The sequence below is a fragment of the Amphibalanus amphitrite genome, unplaced genomic scaffold, assembly GCF_019059575.1.
Source record: "Amphibalanus amphitrite isolate SeventyFive unplaced genomic scaffold, NRLGWU_Aamphi_draft 001840F_arrow, whole genome shotgun sequence".
Classification (NCBI taxonomy): domain Eukaryota; kingdom Metazoa; phylum Arthropoda; class Thecostraca; order Balanomorpha; family Balanidae; genus Amphibalanus; species Amphibalanus amphitrite.
In genome coordinates, this window is record NW_024883333.1 from 55,485 (window position 1) to 68,749 (window position 13,265).

General features: G+C 47.7%; 2 protein-coding genes across 2 annotated transcripts in view; both read right to left on the minus strand.

Moving 5' to 3' along the window:
* LOC122375442 (calpain-A-like) overlaps positions 1 to 6,860 on the minus strand; it is a 42,657-nt gene extending 35,797 nt beyond the window's left edge. Inside the window, exon 1 of the mRNA XM_043354829.1 lies at positions 12 to 6,860. Coding sequence (XP_043210764.1) covers positions 12 to 371 — 360 coding nt within the window. The 5' untranslated portion in view covers positions 372 to 6,860. The remainder of the gene's footprint in view (positions 1 to 11) is intronic.
* An 847-nt stretch (positions 6,861 to 7,707) lies between these two features.
* On the minus strand, positions 7,708 to 13,012 carry LOC122375444 (trafficking protein particle complex subunit 4-like). Its single transcript, XM_043354833.1, has 3 exons — positions 12,603 to 13,012; positions 11,191 to 11,267; positions 7,708 to 8,695 (listed from the first exon to the last, which is right to left on the minus strand). Exons 1-3 carry the CDS (start codon positions 12,775 to 12,777, stop codon positions 8,294 to 8,296), a joined length of 654 nt encoding a protein of 217 aa, XP_043210768.1. The 5' UTR covers positions 12,778 to 13,012; the 3' UTR covers positions 7,708 to 8,293.
* Positions 13,013 to 13,265: the final 253 nt, after the last annotated feature.

Genomic DNA, 13,265 nt, shown 5'->3' on the forward strand with positions numbered 1-13,265 from the left:
ATGTTCCTCACCTCGAGAATGGTGAGCCGGCGGCCGCGCGAGCGTCCGAAGCATCTGTAGGCCTTGATGAACGTCGAGCTGAAGCCGTGCACGATCTGATGCTGGTAGGACGCCTGGTAGTGCAGGTGTTCCTCGTCGACACACCAAGTGTGCCGCTGCGACACGATCGGGTAGTGGTGCACCTCGGGCACAATCTCGGGCTCCTGCACCTCCTCCATGGTGCCGGCGGCGGCCTTCAGGGCGGCCTCTGGAGCGCGCGGCGCCGACACGTACGATCCCTCAGACGAGGAGGATGCGGAGGAGAACAACTCCTCCTCACCGGCGTCCGACAGCGCCAGGGAGCTGTCAGACTCGCCCCAGTCGCAGTTCATAGTGTGCGGGCAGCGTTAAGTGCGATCCGCCTTTCGTTCGTACGCGACGGGTTTTGTTGAAGCTTATTGCTATGTAAAAGGCGATCACAAACTACTACGAAGGTGCGAAAGTGCAGTTTCCTAAACGAACTTCAAAGAGCGCACGTCAGGATGTATAAGGCCAAACACAGCGATTATCACCCGGACTGAAATCACAGGAAATGTTCACAGCTCAATCAATGCCAATGCTGCCTCACAAGCTTTCAAAGACACTTGTCAATCCCGTAGACCGTTTAAATGACGCGCGATTTAAAGGATCGAATATCACAAGCCTTTACGCAACTACCGTATCACTGAGCTAGGTTCAAGCTATCACTTGCTGAGTATCAAATAATCACCGAATTATGACGATTATCAAATGTTGTCAGCTCACTTTATGACCGGGTAATCCCTGTTTCTTCTGAATATCGCGAAGAACTTCGAGTTACGAAAGACCAGCTCAAGGTAAAAACCGTTTACGATTGTTATCGTCACGAGACTTCGCCATGGGCAGACGGATTTCCGTCTATCCTGACTGTATCACAAACAGAACAATCACAGTCCGGTTCAGTCCTCAAGGGCCCAAGGGTGGCTCTCCTCCACACTGCGCTCCTCAGGACAGCACAGCTCTCCCCACTGGCACGCTCGGCTCTGCCCCCGGGGCGGTGCCCGGGTCCGTGGACAGGCACCCTGCAGTCAGCTGACGGGCTGGCGGCCGGCCGGGCGGTGCTGCGGGGCGGCGGGGGAGCTCCCAGACCGCTCTCAGACTGCCCTCAGACTGGCCTGCACCTCTCAACGTCCAGCAGAGGCGGTGGTTCGTTTTATCACTGCGGCTAGCCGGGAGGTGGGCACGGAAATAGCCGACGAATGGCGCCGCCCGCGGGTGGTGTCCCAGTCGTCCCGGCTCGGCGGGGTGGCGATGACCGACCCGTGAGGTCCGGGGGCATCAGCTCGCGGTTGGAGGGCGCCCAGGATGGGTCATTGTCGTCACGGAAGGGTTGGGTCACCTGACCGTGGGGTGATGACAGAGCGGGAGTCGCGGCGAGGGTTGAAGAAGCGCTACTAATGACAGGGTGTCATATTTCCTCTCCCGACGCGGTGAAATATATCTACACATCTTGTCTCAAAAGAGCTCGACGCCGGATCCTAACTATGATCCCATGGGTGACTGCGTGTCATGTGACCGAATCACGCCAACTTGAGGGTAACAAATCGTCTTTTTAAGACATGGTTCTCGACGAACGGCCGAAACAGCCATATAAACCCGATAGACGCGAGTTCAGACACATCAACCCTATCGGTCCTGACTCTAAGCCCGGCGTCCGGCCAGATACGTTAACACGTAATGACTGATTCCGGCTTTACTAATCTTGATGTTGACATGAAACGCAGAAATGACGCGGAGCGAGGCATTGCATCAGTGCTAGACATTGCCAGCAACGCTACGTAGATTCAGCGACCGACGGCTGTGTTGTGCGAGCGCGATCGCATCTCATCAGCTCAACAACTACGCGAACATAACTCAGCCCTATTCCTTGCCATGAAGACACATGACCTCGAATGCGGTCAGTGAATCTCACTTCCACGACCAATTACGTGCAGAATGCTGACGCAAACGGCAACCCACTCACACCCAGGTCACGTACCAGACACCTTTCAATAGCGTACGGTGCCTGCAGTCAGCCTCTCATCCGAACTTCAAGGCGACGATATCACACACATCTCTCGTGTTAGCATCCCACTGAGTAGCTTCACAAGCTAGGAAAGTCGCCACTCGTGGCAGCGCTGAAACTTAGAGCATACGCGACAGTTCTCTTGATTGACGTTTACACACGGTATAAGATCTGAAATCTAGGCTGAAAGCATTGAATCTCGCTTTCTCTCTCTTTCTTCCGGGGATATTTCGACTTTCGTTGAACCGCATCTGCATGTCATCAATGTAGAAGTGCTCAGAGTCGCTGTTTCGACGGACCTGTCAGTTATCGCAGGAATCCGGCGCAACTTCACCAGTACCTAAATGTGGACCATTGCAGCCGTTCGCTTTCACGGTACGCATATGAACCCAATGCCCTTGATGATTTTGATCTGAATATAATATAACAGTGTCCACAGGCTTGAATAAATGTTAACCTAAAACGGCACACGAATTAAACAGTCGGTACTTACTATTATAACGGTAAAAAATTATCGTTACCTTCCATACCTATCCGGGGAAACGGCAAGCAAACATTTAATTGGTCGAAAGACGCACCTTAGCACAATGTGAATGCATTTATTTACTGCAACTGACTCTATACAAATTACAGAATAAAAATACACAATTCGCGGCGATAGCACGCGCTCAAACAGAAACAAAGACCATCCCATAATCACAGGAACATCAAAGTGTTCCCGACGTCTCACCAAAACGTTTCCGTTCGCATTTTACGGAGCTGGCGACATAAACATTGAAAGGAATGAGTGCACCGGCGCGGTGACCAGCACCCCACTTGTAGCCATAAGACAGCGAAAAAGTGCGCAGCGACCTAACAGTTTATCGTAAGAACCCAACACACTGATGCCTTATAGAGATTGGACAAAGAAGCACAACGAAAAACTCTATGGAATATCTCACAATGATAATGCACGAATGACGTGCGCCTTATAGCTCACGGACCATCCAGCTTCTAACACAAAATAAACTGTGAGCAGGCGTTCCGAGAACGTCAAACGGCAAGTCACCAAATATAGTCAGGGGAAGGAGGCCCAATTTTGGGCCGAATAACGCAAAATTGGGTAGAGCTTAGCAAAGGGTGGTTTCTGGGACAAAAATGACCGCTGAACCCGAATCCGACCGGTGCGCACCTCTAACTAATGTTGCACCACTTCCAGAGCACGTGCAACTGCGTGGTTCTTCTTTTTTGAAGAATGGTACCCTTTTTATATATTTTAAAATAAAATAAGTCGTGTAGTTGTGATGTATTTCAAAACTTTAATATTATAGTCAAAATTCATTGCATTAATGAAAATTCTGGTTAACGCATATCGCACACAATCTGTGACGTCACTGTGACGTCATTTATTCGTAAACTGACGGGAAAATGAGGTGTGACAACAAAACATTTAACTTTATTCACAGGATACGCTCATTGGCGGGTTTAAAATGCATTGAGCATGCTCAGAAAATATCTCCCCGTTGCAAAAAGTAAAAATCGTCTGGATGGAGGTGCCATTTTGGCCTAGAGGGAGCGAGATCCGCGGAGTGTGCGTTTTTACCCCAAATAGTTTTTGTACAATAACTTTTGATACAATGCTTGCATGTCGTCCATTTTACCATCGTTGTGATTCTCTCACCGAGACGCATCGAATAGTATGCAAATTGGCTTCGATTAGTTAATATTATATTTTACCGCAGTTCATGAGCTCAGAGGCCTCTTGCACCAAACTACCTAGCTAGGTAAAATCGAAAAACCGGTTTCAGAATAAGCTAATCTAACGGTGGTAAATTTGTTTGCAATAGCCCAATACATAATCCTACATGTGCTTGCAAAATTGTGCATGCAAATTGTTACATTTGAGACTTGGACTGGGTATACGATGCAAAATAATCCAAGCATTGGTGCAAGAGGATTTTGGTGCAAGAGGCCTCAGTTCAATTATCACGCTACTGAAGGTTATGACCTGACTGGAAATGGTCATGTAGTTTACCAATCGCTTTGGATTATCAAGATAATCGTATGGAAAATGGTTTCATTGTTCTTACGTGGTTTGATCAAAAGCTACAGCTGAAAAAATTGCAGATGACGTTTTCAGGACGTCATATGACAAAATTCAAAGGTAAGTATAGAAGTCGTTCATATATGTATTGGCGCCGCAAAGCATTCGTAAGGCATGCAGTATGCTTGCGAGACTTTTGAATTGGATGTGTGCGTAACAGGCGTAGTTTTAGTTTATTACGTTGGCATACGTACCTAATAAGGTGGGCGTAAATTTCGTCACAGGGTTTCACGTGTGTTATGTCCCAAGGTCTTATCAATGTCTTGTGGTTATTCATGTTCTTAGACATCACATACCCGAGCATTGAAGAACACGTAACCACTAACCGGAGAGAATTTGATTCTGGTTGGTTGTATTTATTGGTAAATATATACACACACGCACAGGCGAACACTATGCACGGCTACTATCAGGAGGCGTTCGGCTGCCGGCCGCCGGCACGGTGACTGTGTGCACCCTGGGCGATGGCCTTCGCCCAGGACGTCTGTCTCGTCCATCCAGCGGACGCGTCTCGTCGTAATGATACAATATGTTCTGTCCCATTATGTACAGTACACGGCATACGCACATAGGTGGTATCCCGAGTGTTGGCACCGCCGTTAAGTTGTACGACGCCAACCAGCCGGTACGTGAAGTCGCCGGCCAGGTCGACGGAGCAGAGCGACTGGTCGTTCTCGACGCAGGATAGATGCGCCTGTTCCGATGCGTCAGCCGGCTCTCCCTTCTTCTTCCGCGCACTCATGCCGGCCGTGCCCTAGGGCGTGGCAGACCGGGGCTGGTCCACAGGTACTCGGTCGAGGAACTCCGTGACGTATTTAGCCGGCCTCGAGAGCACATCCTAGATGGTGGGGAGCGGCCCCCAGAGCCGGGTTCGCGTTCTTGCGCGGCCGGGCACTCGCATAGCACGTGCGCGACCGTGTCCTCTTCGCCGCACTGTCCGCAGAGAGAGCTGGTGGCCAGGCCAATCCTGAAGAGTGTGGCCCGGACCAGGGGTGTGCAGCCGCTGCGGTCTGCGAGACAGTGGTCACTGGTCTGTCCCCATCGGTCGAGGTCGTCGTGGCCAGGGGTGTTCTCCAGATGTGGGTGGTGCTTGGAGCGATCGAGGGTGAGCAGGCCGGTTTAGTGTCTGATAGCGATGCGCGCACAGGCCAGGTCAACTGGGATCCGACGCTGGTCGCCTGATGTCGCCGCGATGCTTGCTAGGCGGTCCGCTTCTTCATTACCCTCGACCCCTGCGTGGCCCGGGATCCACTGTGAGACTAATAACTCTGCCCCCGGCCGCGGCAGAGTGCAGGAGAGAGAGCCCAGATGCCCTGTGTCAGGGCCGATTCCTGCGCTGTCGGGCCTCGGCTGAGCAGTTGGAGGCCGGACAGGGAGTCCGAGCAGAGCAGGACAGACCGAATTGCAGCGAGGGATGGCTCCGGCAGTGGCCCAGGAAACATTTTAACGCCTCCGCCATCGCCGCCAGCTCCGCCTGCATGCTGCTGCATACGACTTCTGCCGGTGCGGTACATTCGATCTTGTGCCCCTCACGGTGCAGTTCGAGGAGGGCTCCTCCGCCGCCTTTCTTGGTACCGTCTAGGGTAGAGCCATCAGACCAGATTGTGAGGTCTGGATTTGGGTAAGCGGCCAGGGCCTCCAGGGTTGCAGCCTTCCGCAATTCTGGTGGGTCAGTCCTCTTGGTAGGTTTCGGAAGCTTCAAGCCGAAGTGGGCGTTGGTGTTGTACCTACTGCTTCCACGGCGATTCTCCTTGGTGCAGTGTTAGTGGGGCTACGGGCACTCCATCCAGTCCAGCTTCCTCGCACACCCACTTCCCCACTCGACGGAAACAGGGTCGATGCTGGAGGCCAGCAACGTCCTCATCTGGCGGCGACGGCGCCGGCACTCCCACCTCCTGGGCTTTCTGTTTCTTACGCATCCAATGGAGGTGGGCTCTGTACTGCAGTCTAGGTGGCGGTGTCTTATCAATAAGCTTCCAAGCGGGATTGTCCGGAGGGAATCGCGTCAGGCGTCCATACTCCCGGCCTGCCAGCTCCGGCTCTCCCTTCTCCAGCAGCCGCATGCTGGTACTATTCAATCTCTTTTGGACTCAGACGGGCGAGTCGGGAGAGCTCCATATTCAGCTCGTCGTGCCTTCATCATCATTCTGCAGCTTTGTCTAAAACGGTTCCATGTGTGTTCCAAGAGCATCTGATAGTGTCGAGCCGCATGCATGTTGAAGGTGTCACCAAGCTTCAACTTTATAGGGCAATCACGAATCCATGCTCCTTTGATACAAATGAATTTTCACTTGCAATGTAGTTCCAAGAAAATGCACTTAACACAAAACAGGTTTACGAGGAGGCATTCGGTTGCCGATCATTTTTGTAGGTACCGTTTTGTTCCTGCATCGTCTATCGTGTGGTCTCGCTTCGATCTTAGATTGTTTTCCTCAAATATCCAAGATATTTCACTTTCTTACAAAGGTGATTTTTGTCCTTTTTGATAAACCACAGCTGTTTATTTTTTTCCACCAGTCTTCATGACAAGCACAATTCTGGATCATTTTTTATCGCTTTCCAAACGCGCGTAACGACTATAAGCTGAACCCACGCTGACTTTCCGTTATTCATAGGAATGGATATTTACTTGAAAGAAATAAAAAATTATACAATTTGAACTATAAATAAGACCAAAGGAACGATATTTAGTCAGTTCAACGCCAACAGCATTTTGATTTAAATGCCGTCGCAGCGCCAGAACACGCTAAAAATGATATAAAAATATCCTGTTTCACGTGATTTATCAATTTGCTGTACTACTTCATCCAGTTTGACCAAATCTGTCAGGTGGTGACTTTAACTGTCTCGTTCTCAACGTGACTCACATGTACCTCTGCAAAAACGATTTTAACATGATCCGACTCAGAAATGTTCAAAGATCATGTTTGATTATTTTCCCCTCTCTGATTTGCATACGACGGGAATAAAGGTAAATGCTTTACGGACAAAACGACTTTTTCAACTCATTTATCGGTAAATGACGTCACGGTGACGTCATCGGCTGCCCGAACATTGCAAAACTTAAGCTTTCAATTACGCCATGTGTTTTTAGCACAGGGACAAAATCTCCAAACAGTATCTCAAATATCAACGACGGTACACTGCAATTCATGAAAAAGGTACCATTCTCCAAAAAAGATGAACCACGCAGTTGCACGTGCTCTGGAAGTGGTGCAACATTAGTTAGAGGTGCGCACCGGTCAGATTCGGGTTCAGCGGTCATTTTTGTCCCAGAAACCACCCTTTGCTAAGCTCTACCCAATTTTGCGTTATTCGGCCTAAAATTGGGCCTCCTTCCCCTGACTAAATACGGGTCCCAGGTCATCGATCTTAAATGAAACACAACGGGGGATTTAACGAGTAAGAAGCGCATTCACTGCACAAACAGGTTAAATAATAATGGCGATATTTCAAACGCGGTACCGAAGAAACATACAGCAGCACCCAACGAGAAAATCAGTTGCCCTTTGTACCCCAGAGGCCAGCATGCACGCAAAACATCACGATGGGTAGAAGGGAGTTCTCCGAAAGGCCATCTGAGCTTTATTCAGAACACAAAAACCGACACACAAACACAAGACCACAGTGCGTCGGTTGGTCGTCCGCGGGACACCATTAGCATAGGACACGGGTGGCAGAGACGCGGGTGCGGGGTCACAAATACGCGAACTGCGCACACGCAGCCGCTGACAGAGCAGACAGACAGCGTCAGACAGGACAGAGGCACCCAGTGGACAGCTGGACACGTTAGCAGTGTGTGGGGGCGTGAGGGAGAGCAGAGGGCAGCGTCAGGTCAGCACGGGCATTCAGTTCTCAACAGTCACGCTGTGACAAGCAATAAATGGAATATCAGTGCGCACACACACTCAGCAATATATGATTTTCTTCACCTAACTAACGTAGCTTCAAAATCGTACTCTCTCAGGCGCCGCACGACACTCTCAGGAGCCGCACGACAGTTACATCCCATAGCTGTCAGACGCTATCTCACATTTCGCACAAATGTCACTATCATGGCGCATAAGACTCTCACGCGCTCAACACTTCACGAATCCCCCTCATGTCCATTTGTCATCCCTCATCTCACGCGTCTCTCGTCACTTTCATCACACATTCGCCACGCCAAGTTTTTCGGCCGACTCGAGCGCACTACGCACGTGAGTGTCAAACAGCTCGCATCGAATCGGCATCTCGAGCGAGTAGAACGGATTCTTGAGCGCAAAGTCCGCGTAGAGCTCGTGCAGTCTGCGGAGGAGCGCCTCCACGCCCGTCTGGCGCGGATCGACCACGGCCAGGAACTTCACTCCGGTCAGGGTCTGGAAGCAGTGTAGCTGGTAGGAGGCCGTCTCCAGGACCTGGATACCAGAGCTGCGCGGCTCCGGGCTCAGCTGGCTGGCGATGGCGAACAGCGGGTAGAACATGCTGGCCAGAAAAATCTTCTCGTTGGTGGAGAGTTTCGGCCAGCCGAATTTGAGGCTGATGGGGTACTGCTCGGGGTCTTCCAATACCTAGCGAAGGGCGGGAGGGGAGCGGTGGTAATGGGCGCCTTGATAGGGCAGCTAACTACAATCTCTTATGCTGGTTCTGACAAGCAGACTTACGAGTAAGTGCGTAAGCGTTACGTTCAACGAGTAATCAAACGCCAAACGTGTAAATCAGTGACATGGGCCTGGTTCCGGCGCCCATACCTTATCCTTTCGATTTAACGGTGTAAAATTGGCTTCTGCTGCTTTTCTTTTTAAGTTAATAAAGCAAGTTATTATTCAAAGTCCATGCTACAAGTTCAAACTCTTTGCACTTCCACTTAGTAATTAGACGGATTTTTGTTATGCAGGCTTTCGTTCAGTCTCCCGAAGGGAGAATAAGAGAGTACTGGGAGAACGAGAGATACCTGCCTATTAGGTCAAACTGCGTTGATACACAAAACCCCTGCTCGCTTACACTGCTTGGGGTTGAAGCAAAATTAACAACATTCTGCAAAGCATGTAGCATGAGTGAATCGGTTCATCGCTGATAAAGCCGTTAGCCATTAGTCAGCAGGGCATCGGCATTTGTATCAGGTCATAAAGACATGAACATTTAGTGCAGCAAAGAGGTACAAAATCCCTTTTGCAGCCGAACTTTTCCCTTTTGCGCAGAAGGCTTTCTAGATGCATTGATAACGTAGGTGACTGAGCTTGTTAGCTCAACGGTGAGCCAATCAAAGGAAACAGCCAGCCTGGCCATCCGATTCTGAGAAAAATATGGGCGACGCATGGCTTCCTGGCGATCAAAAAAGGGGCAGTGCGTCCAGACAGCCCCTCCAAGGACTCACACAGGTGCCTACTGCCTAATGCTGACCATGAAATTTTGTGTAGTTTGACTATGAGCAGCCATAAGATATGAAGACTGGACTGAGGCATATGTTATTGTAGAAACTTTTATGCAATATGTGTGAGAATGAAGAAGTTTGACTTTTCATGACTCATCCAGTTACAAGGTCCGGGGAGACACTATCTCTATATAAAGGTGGCATTCTGCCAACTGATACCTTGGAATAGCTTTCAAACCTTAGCACTCGAGTCAATGATGCTAGAGATCATCTACCAATACAATGAACTCATTTAAGAGAATTCATGAATTGGCTAGAACAACTTTGTTAACCCGCGCCCAGATGGGGTCTGCCGAGCAACGCGGTCTGATGGGGGGGGGGGCATTTTGCCCCCCCTCAGATCTCGAGAACCACGCAACATAGCGACAAGCGGTAAACGGTGTTGGATAGCCCCAACAGGGAACTACCTTGTGACCCAATTTCATTGACCTCAGTCAAACCGATGACGTCACAGGTCAGGTCAAAGGTCGAATTTTCACCGTTTACAGGCATTTCAAGAAATGCGTTGTAAAATCGTGTAAAATGCATTTCATTGAAAATCATCGATGGGGAAATGTTCTTCAAACACATATTTTGCTATTTGAGGTCACTGATACCAGGTCAGGTCACAGAGGTCAGGTCACTGGGGGGTCACAATATGAAAGTGTCGTGTGATACATGTTTTATGGTCCATTTTACATGACAAATGCGATTATGTGGGTCAGACAGACATTAGGGCCAGCTTAGGTCACGTTTTGGTCAAGGTCAGGTCAAGGTCAGGTCAAGGTCAGGTCAAATTAGGTCAAATTTCAAAGTTGATATTTTTGCATAAAATGGGTATCGATTCGATGCAGCTCGTCACGGGGAGTTCAATGGTGGTCTCCGTTTTGCGCTACGAGGTCTAGAATTGCTAAAAATTGAGTTCAAAAATTTGACGTCATCAATTTCTAACAGTTTTTTCGCTATAACTTGGCCAAAAAAAGAGGTATCGATCTAAAATTTGGTATGTATATCGAAGAGCGCAGGGACTATCACATATATTCCGGTTTTTTCGAAATTCGAAAAAATTTTGGAAATTTTTTGAGTTTTTCTAAAAAAATCATTTTTTTTTATTTTTGGGGGTCAAAATCCAAAAATTTCAAAAATCCGAGATAGCAGTTTTGTAGCGCCGTTTTTTCTCTACACAACCACATAAAGAACTTTAAAATTGCTTGTGAACTGTAGAATTGGTGAGCGTTTCAAGATGTCATGTTTTTTGCTCATTTTTACTCGAACATGACCTCAGTTTGACCTCAATAACTCCTGACCTGAGGTGACCTGTGACTTGAAATTTTGTGTGAAGGTGTCAAATTGATGTCCGGTAAGGTACCCAAAATTTGGCGGCGCTGCGCGCCGCCGTTTTCTCGCTATTTAAGAAAAACCACAGGGGGGGCCAAAATGCCCCCCCCCCATCAGGGCGCGGGTTAAACCATCTGTAATCTATATGAAATAAGATGCAATGAGTAATGGAGTCTAGAAGTGGATAAATCAAATTGAGAGCTTATATAACATCAAGTGCATGCTCCTAATAGAGAAAGCTTCTGATTAAGTCTTCTGATTGAAATATTACCTACTCAATTACATAACAAGAAATATAAATAAATGGGTACTCACTGTAAACGCATCTCTTCCATCATCCAGCTGCTTTCCTGTCACAGGTATCCCATTTATTGCCAGGAGAGCGTGGCCAACTGAAAAAAAATGGTGAAGTGTTAGAACCAGTGCCCCGAGGGGTGTTCACGGCACCGCACACTGCTGCGTGGGGTGCGTGCGGTGCGTCCAGCAGGCGTGGGGGTAGGGGATGGGTATGCGGTTCTGATGTCACGGCTGCGTGCCAGTCACGACCGGCCACAGCGATCGCTGTGTGCAGTGACAGAAGGCTGACGTAGGCACGCAGTGGGCGGAGCTTGGAGGCTGTGAGCGGTCCGACCGCACACAGGACCCGTGAACAGCCCTCTGTATCCTGTTAGTTACCTAATGTGTTACAAAAATGGTGTGGCAATGGTAATTTTTGGAAGCATTATAGAACATAAATGAAAGATATCCATGCACAAACACACATTTTTTTAATAATCAAGTTCATCATCAAATCTGTTCCCATTGGAAAATGCACTGATATGTATTGAAAAATTTAAATTGTTCCTCTGGCATACCATATTAATATCAGGGCATCATGACCCCATTTGCCAGGGCGGGGGGCCGAATAATTCAGTTGGGGAAACTACGAGGAGCCAAACAAAAATTGGATTAGCCAATCAGCGGCTGGAGTGGGCGGGGCGATGACCATATATGGTCATAAAATCAGACAACTTCATCTTTTCAATGAATTTTAGCATTCAAATGAAAAAATAAGGCGTAAGGATGTTTTTTAACCACACAAGGCCTACACTCACCCGGTGCATAATTAACTGGCGGCTCTAAATCGCAGAGTTACAACGCAAGGTCAAACCGTGATTGGCAAATATGGCGGATTGAAACAGACGCGCCAAAAAATGTAAGCAGTACCGTGGTTTAAAAATGTCATTATTTTTCTTATTTTGTTTATGGTTTTTCTAATTGTAGTTAAGTTATTATTTTAGAATTAAATATTTTTGTTTATTGTAATTAAATTAAATCTTTTAACAATTTTCTTTCATAAAACCAATCCATTTATTGAATGGCCAGCTGATTGCGACGCCCAGAACCTGCAGAAAAGCAGTTTTCCTATCGCCATTTTCGAGTCAATTCGCCGAATTTAATCAAATCACACCAATTCCTAGTGAAAAATGGAAGCCTTTTCTCTCCAATAAGTGGACGCGATACCGCAAGTACCAGCTTGTTATACCGTTTTTCACCCTTAGTAGTGGGGGCTGCATTTATGCCCATATATGGTCATCAAAAGTCCATTTATTGACCAATCCATTTTTTGACGTGCGCCTCGTAGTTTCCCCAACTGAATTAGCCCAGTCCTACAGATCCAGATGAAAGAAACATTCAAATTTGATTTATTACAATACATTTTCCTGGTCAGATTTGAAAATACTAACCTTTTATGCCATCCCTCTGACCAAATGACACAACAACACGATTGTTTTCGTATACCAGCTTGTAGGGTATAGGGTAGCTGAAGGTCTTCTCAAGCTCTATTTTTGGCATATTTTGATCAGTATTGAATATGAGTCCACCAGATTTTGATAATATATAAATACTATAGATAGTCATGATCCTGACACTTTAAAGGTAATAAATCAAAGACACACTAAACTCCAATTTGTTTAGGAAGTTTAGCTACAATATGATCCACATGACATAACCCTTCTTAGAAATATTGTTCACAAATAAAACTTCTTCACCGACAGGTCATATCGCCTAGCAACCTGCCTATATAACAGCAAATTGCTAGGCAACCTACATAGGAAAGCAGCTGAAGAGCGTTCGAAGAGCTTATATGCAGAACAGCTTTTGCGCTACTGAATGGCTACTCTGCGTCATGCATGCCGAGGCGATTATGCTTCCAACTCCTGCCATATGAGAAAAACTTTAGTTTTTTGTTTTTACTCGGCGCTCATTTGAAACGTAATCTTGTTTGAAATAGGTTTTTTGAAACACGGGTTCAGCCACAGCACTGATAATTTTCGCCTTCCGTAAGTCATCACTTGACCGGATTCATATTACTTCGTCGCTCACAAAGATGAGTACCATCAAAACTT

Excerpts from the sequence above, each read along its gene's own strand:
- LOC122375444 (XM_043354833.1), bottom strand. The coding sequence starts at position 12,777 with ATGACTATCTATAGTATTTATATATTATCAAAATCTGGTGGACTCATA. Across the intron at positions 11,268-12,602 it reads TCAGAGGGATGGCATAAAAG|TTGGCCACGCTCTCCTGGCA; the intron begins GTTAGTATTTTC and ends ATTTTTTTTCAG. Across the intron at positions 8,696-11,190 it reads ATGGAAGAGATGCGTTTACA|GTATTGGAAGACCCCGAGCA; the intron begins GTGAGTACCCAT and ends GCCCTTCGCTAG.